General features: G+C 36.2%; 1 protein-coding gene across 1 annotated transcript in view; it reads left to right on the forward strand.

Annotated features, from left to right (window-relative positions):
• Positions 1–7,212, forward strand: part of LOC106882701 (tubulointerstitial nephritis antigen-like) — a 55,491-nt gene that overhangs the window by 37,795 nt on the left and 10,484 nt on the right. The window contains exon 2 of the mRNA XM_014933465.2: positions 6,957–7,023. Within this exon, the coding sequence (XP_014788951.1) occupies positions 6,957–7,023 (67 nt within the window). The remainder of the gene's footprint in view (positions 1–6,956; positions 7,024–7,212) is intronic.

Here is a 7,212-nt window from a genome sequence, read left to right on the forward strand (position 1 = left end):
CTCTCTCTCTCTCTCTCTCTCTCTCTCTCTCTCTCTCTCTCTCTCTCTCTCTCTCTCTCTCTCTCTCTCTCTCTCCATTTATTTACCTGTCTAACCAACTAGCTACCTTTCCACTTTGTTATAGGCTTTCATTCTTTATGCGAAACAGTAATTTAAAATCATGTTGGGGCACCACAAGATAGCAGAAGATTCTTCGCCGCTGTATGTATGCATGTATGTATGTACGTATGCATGTATGTATGCATATATGTATGTATGTATGTATATATATATAAAAGAGAGAAAGGGGGGAAGAATTCATTTTGAGGCACACTGAATGATGATTGTTTTTGTGTGTGCGTTGTTATTGATGTTGTTGTTTTTGTTGTTGTTTAGCCCCAAGTAAGCGCTTATGAATCAGTTCTATGATCAAAATTTTTCCAGTCGCGACCACCCCATCATTTGGGGGTAGGGAGATGGGAATAACTTATTCATATTTTGAATAAAGCAACGAAACAAAAATATCAGTCCTTGGCTATTAGTCTTTTTGTACCGCAATTTCCGGTTATGAGAATGGAGGAAGCGGGGGATAGGCAAGAATATTTTGTGCGAAAGTATGGTATAATGGTTTTAAATTTTAGCACAAGACCAGCAGTTTTATAGAAGGGGCATCGACCCCCGAAAAGATCAAAGGTAAAGTTGACCTCAGCAGAATTTGAACTCAGAACGTGAAGAGTCGAATTAAATGCTGCTAAGCATTTTGTCCGACGCACTGACGATTCTGTCATCTAACCGCCTTAAAATATGATATAATATGCACACGAGCTTTGGGCAAATGAAAGTAAAAAAAACTAAGCGGGATATTACTGAAAAACGTTGCGATCCCTGGAATACAGCCTCCTTCGTAAGTTTTTAAGTACCAGTGACATAATGGGGACTGATTAAATCAACTATTTGATGTTCTCTTTAGAAATAAGTTACGGTGGAAGTTTATGATGATATACAATTTCATTAGATAATTAAAAAGGGTGTGTACCTCGTAAACACAGGTTTTTTTAAAAAAACACAATGAAAGAATGATGTAAGACGAGATTAACATAATTCTATTTCAAAATGTTTTATCTGATCGTCGAGAATATTTCAATGTCTCTATAAGAATGTGGTTCACAACTATCTTTAACACAGATAAGAACTCTCTCTCCTTCTCTCTCCCTCCCGCCCCCACCCCCGTTTTGTTTTTTTAATTTCTTTTTATACTTATCAGTAAGAGAACGCTCTAAAATAAATTCTGGCGATTATTAATTATCATGGCTGACTTTCAAATTACATTGCCGCTTACGTTGCATCCAAAAAAATTTTGATATCTGTTATCTCACAATTCTTTGAATCTAATCTTTTGATATCCCAACGTGGGTTGGTGGGTAGGGGGTCTCGCGAGGAATGAGCTAAATATATCCCGGATCAAAAGAGAAACGCGTTGTTGCTACCATTGTTGTTGATATTTATCTCCAGCTCAATCGTAGTCTTGAAGGTTTATGATCAAAGACATTCCAGCTGGACAAAAATGCTTTCTCCGACTTAACGTTCTGAGTCCAAATGCCGCTGGAGTCGCCTTTACCTTTCATCTTTATGAGATTGATAAAATAAGCACCAGTTGGCACTAGGATCGATGTAATAGACTTACTTTCTCTTTCGATACTACTAGCCTTGTGCTATTATTTGAAATCAATATAAGGTCGACGGTTTTCTTATGAAATGGAATAATTATACGAGAAGCTGAACTATAATGCGAACAGTTCTGTCACAAGCTGCGCTTACAGGTGGATCTAAAATTATCGAAATGACAAAATAGCTCTACATATTTAGAGTACACACAATATCTATGTTTAGATATGTGAACTGAGCCCGGGAGAAATGGTTCACAAGATTTTAGGCAACGCATAACTATGGTCTCACTCACTAACCTATACAACATATAACTTCTTAATTATTCTCCACAATTTAACCTGGGAGCACGTGGTTGTTAAGAAAACGTCTTGCCACACAGCCAGGAACTCGCTGTATGACGAGAAATCACTGTGTAATGATGAGAATCCACTTTTTAAGAGAAAACCCAGTGTATTCTCAGACAATTTTGTTTAATTTTTTTTTTTCATTCACCAAATTTAACCAGGTGCCTCCCTCATGCCGATTGTGAGCCGACCTTTCATATTGTCAAGCGTAACTAGGTCTATATAAATCACATGATTGATTCTTCTCATCCCACCCATCATGTTTATGTAGAAAACACATGGATGTCATTGTAAGCGTGTGTGATTCAATAAACAGACTACACAGATTTATAGACATCCTTGAAGCGTTGCCATTGTCAGTTGGTGACTTATTTGTAAACAAAGCAATAAAAAGGAAACTGATATCGCTGGTTTATTTGTAGATTTCAAAGTCCTGTTTTTTCTATAATAATAATAATAATAATAATAATAATAATCCTTTCGACTGTAGGCACAAGGCCTGAAATATGGGAGAGGGGACTAGTCGATTACATCGACCCCAGTACGCAACTGGTACTTAATTTATCGACCCTTAAGAGATGAAAGGTAGCGTCGACTTCGGCGGAATTTGAAATCAGAACGCAATACCGCTAAGCATTTCACCCGGCATGCTAACGATTCTGCCAGCTCGCTGCCTTAATAATAATAATAATAATAATAATAATAATAATAATAATAATAATAATAATAATAATAATAATAATAATAATAATAATAACAACAACAACAACAATCCTTTCTATTTTAAGCACAAGGCCGAAATTTTGGGGGAGGAAGCTAGTCGATCACATCAAGTCCAGTGCTCAACTGGTACTCAAGTTTATCGTCCTCGAAAGGATGAAGGCCAAAGTCAACCTCCGTAGAATTTCAACTCAGAACATAAATACGGACGAAATGCCGCTAAGCATTTTGTCCGGCATGCTAATGATTCTGCCAGTTCGCAGCCTTAATAATGATTTCTAATACTGACACAAGGCCATATCATTTTAGGAGAGGATAATGGCCGATTCGATTGAGCCATAGTTTTTAAATGGTACTAACATTATCGATCCCGTAAAGACTAAAATCAAACGATACGTTCGACTGTTAGGCCTGTTGGCAGGCAATTCGCTTATTTGGCCGTAATGACCTCACTTCTTTGTAAATGGGCACAAGCATGGCTGTGTGATAAAGGAATCTCCTTCATAGCTATATAGTTTCGAATTGAAATTTCTTTGCGTATCTTCTACCACAAACTTGGGCCAACCAAAGCTTCATCTGGTAAACTTGGTAGACGGAAAGTGAGCGGATTTCCGTCTAGCAAAACTACAAACTACATCATTGTATAGCAACCTGAAGTGTGTTGTTCTTATTGTTTTTGTTTTCTAACTCCGAGTGAACTCTGATCAAGTAGACTTCAGAGCAAAGGGTATTCCACCCGTAACCATTACATAGTGGTTGTTTTAATCCGTTGCTCGATTTAACATCACCGCCTTGGTCATTGGCTGCTGTTAACAAAGTTCACTCTGTAGCAGAGACGTTGGAGTCAGGTCTTCAGTTTGAGAACTTCCTCTTTTCCTTACAATAGTTACAGAAGTCCTGAAAAGGAGTCATGGGTGCTGTCATTCTTCCTCTGATGAAGCTATTAAAAATATAAGCAAAAATGTTCCCTTCATAAAGCTGTGGTTTTTATCACAAGAGTAGAGGAATAAACAGAAAAATTTGCAAAGTTTGCTGTAGCTATTAAATTTCAGGTAGATCTAAAAACAGGCAGAAAGATAGACAGGAGGAAAGGAAGACAAGAAAAAAAACTGAGTTAAACATCAAATGTAACAGAAAAACAAACTAAAGACTAAGATTCCAGTGAGATTTTGATATCTGCACAAGCGAAAAAATAAACCAAATGTGGAGTCAGAAACGCTGACATAGTTATTAGTAAGATTTATGAAAACACCTTTGTAGTAGATTGCAATCCCTGAGGGGAAGTTACGTTAACGAACGAGACAAAAATAATGTTTCGTATAAAAGAAAACACGCCTTCAGATTTGAAGTTTGATGTTGGACAAAGATTGTAGAACAAGATACAAAATATAAATTATTTTTAACCTAAACATATTAAACTCCATAATGAAAATAGTTATGTAAGGTGGGTGTGATACAAACATGGAACAAGAAAAATGCTTTATGGTATAAAACAAACATATTTAATGTACATTTAGCGGGAATATATTAGGACACTTGTTTCAAACTTGCGTTCTGGAAAGTGCTCCTTACAGTAGAACGTTCGTTCATTTGTTAAGGGTATGTACTAAGTCTTCTGGGGAAGTTATCTGTTTAGACAAGCATCGTCTTTAAAGAGAAAGTTCTCTCATAAACTTCATTCATAGTAATGAAATCTGTGTTAAGTTCGAGCAAGGATTGGTTTTTAATGAATCAAAAACTACAAACTACATCATTGTATAGCAACCTGAAGTGTGTTGTTCTTATTGTTTTTGTTTTCTAACTCCGAGTGAACTCTGATCAAGTAGACTTCAGAGCAAAGGGTATTCCACCGTAACCATTACATAGTTTCTTTTTCTTTCTTTTGGGTACCAAGTATTTAGGGCTATATTATGCTGTGTGTTTTCCCTTTATAGACAGTAGAATGTATTTCGAGTGATATTAGCTGCTACTTGTAGTTTAGATTTCTGATTAGATATAGTACATTCAGTGATCGACTCTCATTAAAATCAGACTAATTAAGGAATTGACAATGTCCCTAATTATCTAGTTACAAATTAATTGAAGAATGAAGATCTGATTATTTCTTGGAAACCGACGAAATTTGAGAAGTAGGACAAACATTTTGATTTCAAATTTTGGCACGCGGTCAGCAACTTCAGTTTCGACCTCGAAACTATGAAAGGCAAAGTGGACATCGGTGGAACTCTGCTAGCTCGATTCCTTAAAAGGACAAGCATATTGAAATATATACTGTAGCTGAACTACATTGTTTCTCACCTGATAAGTTCGTTCAAATTGGAAAGCTTTTATTTGGTTAACATCCGGTAAGTGGTAGAATTAGTCAGTAGCCAGGTCCAATCTCCGACCAACCAGCTAAAGATTATTGTCAGAAACGGTGAGGAACGTTTTGTACGTTTAACTCATCTTCCAGAATATCTGTTTTTCATTTTTTCCCAATCTTTAATGTAGAACTTTTTCGATCACTCACAGCTCATGCTATTCGCCCCTCTTTCCTCTCCCATCTTCTATCCCTTTCCATGCATGAGAAGAAATTAATTCTGCATTTATCAAAAGGATTTATTCTGATCACCTCTATTAATCTTCAATGTCTAATAAAAGTTAACTATTCTAGTTTGCTCTTTATATTCTTATATTTCATCGGTTCAGCTTAGGGGTAATTTTGTTTATATCGTTAATGAATTAAAGTTCAGTTTCGCAAAGTTGTGGATAAAGTCTAGGTGTACAGGAAAAATTCAATGAACGAACAGTGCTGCTTCATTACAGCAAGTTGGATGCGTTCCGTAACATTTAAGGGAATGGGACGATTGGGTGTGGCTGTTTGGGCGTCAACGATTTAACACTGTAACTGTTTTGGCGACAGTACGTTTTGGCCCAGTGGGTAAATACACAAACGCCTGCGCGCAGAAGTGTACATATATATATATATATATAGTGAGAGAGAGAGGGGGGAGAAAGAGAGAGAAAAATTAAGACAATGAGAGAAACATTAACACGTCTGATACCAAATACTTCAGTGTCGAATCATCGACGTTAAAGAGGCGGAGACCAAACGACTGTGCCAGAATGCTCATACTGGGAAAGTTCATTAAAACCGGTACGACTTTACTTAATAACAATAAAATTTACATCTGTTGGACAGAAAAATAACTTGGTAGAACAAGGCAATAATTCTATCACATTATTCTATTGAACAACAGATGTTGGTTCCATTCTTACTATTTCACATCTGTTGTACAATAATAACGCGACAGAATTATTATGTTATTCTACCACGTTATTTTCTAACCAACAGATGTTAGTTTCATTCTTACCAGGCTAAAACTCAGCAGTTTCAATGAATTTCTCTAATGAAATAATATGTGAATGTTACTCTACAATCTAGCTTGGTTACTGACTGCTCCCCCGACTTCATCTAATTTTTCTTGTAGACTTAAAGTGAATCTTCACGGTTTAGCTTTGCGTCGTCAGATTACTTTCACTATGTAGGTTTGCATGCTAATGACGAAAATTTCATTCAGTTCTCATAGAAATTAACAATAAGAAAAAGTTACAAACATTTGAAAGTTTGAAATTTTAGCTAATTAGAAACCTCCATTATTGACATACCGGAAGTCATACTTGTCGTTTGACAATAAACTGACGTTTGTTTTCAAATCATCAACAATAGCCACTTGCCGTCTGCTTCCTATTTTCAACCGGATGTAGGAACCAAGGCAGCAAGCAGTGTTTTATTTATTGTCATTTTTAGATGCATTTTAAAAATATTTTACAAAATAAGCGTTTCAGGAATGAATTCATGAGTTTCAGAAATTTATGGGATAACATGAAGATGGAGTGTAATGCTGCATTTATTTATTCATTTTTTTCTTATTTTTCACGACAATGAAGAAGATACATCACAGGATGCATGCCTGATACGAGAATCGAACGCACCACTACCTAATAATCACGAGCTCAACACCTTAACCATTACCCATGTAATTTCACTCATAAGAAACGCGCGCTGGGTCAAGCCTTATCTTGTAGGTCTGCGGTTACTTTTCTTAAACCAGATCATGGAACAGAAATCTGGACTCAGCTTCGAAAATATCACGAGACTACAATTCTATATAAATTTTTTGTCTAAGACTACATTATTTTTGAATAGTTCCTAATGCAAAATGCTTATCCATGAATTAATGTATTGCTATTGTCTATTTTCAGATCAATGCTACAAGAATGGTCGGTTTTACGATGTTGGAGAGTCCGTCAAAGACAACTGCAACGAATGGTAAGTAGGATTATGCTTTATAAAGACACACACACACACACACGCACACACACACACACACACACGCACACAGATACATTGAAGAAACATGGGGACGGTGATATATTTATGTTTTCAGCAATAAACACTTTATTTCACGAATAATTTTGACAAGACGAGACCGACAGAGCCAAGTATAAATATATAAGA

This window comes from Octopus bimaculoides, chromosome 13 (assembly GCF_001194135.2).
Source record: "Octopus bimaculoides isolate UCB-OBI-ISO-001 chromosome 13, ASM119413v2, whole genome shotgun sequence".
NCBI classification, from domain to species: Eukaryota; Metazoa; Mollusca; class Cephalopoda; order Octopoda; family Octopodidae; genus Octopus; species Octopus bimaculoides.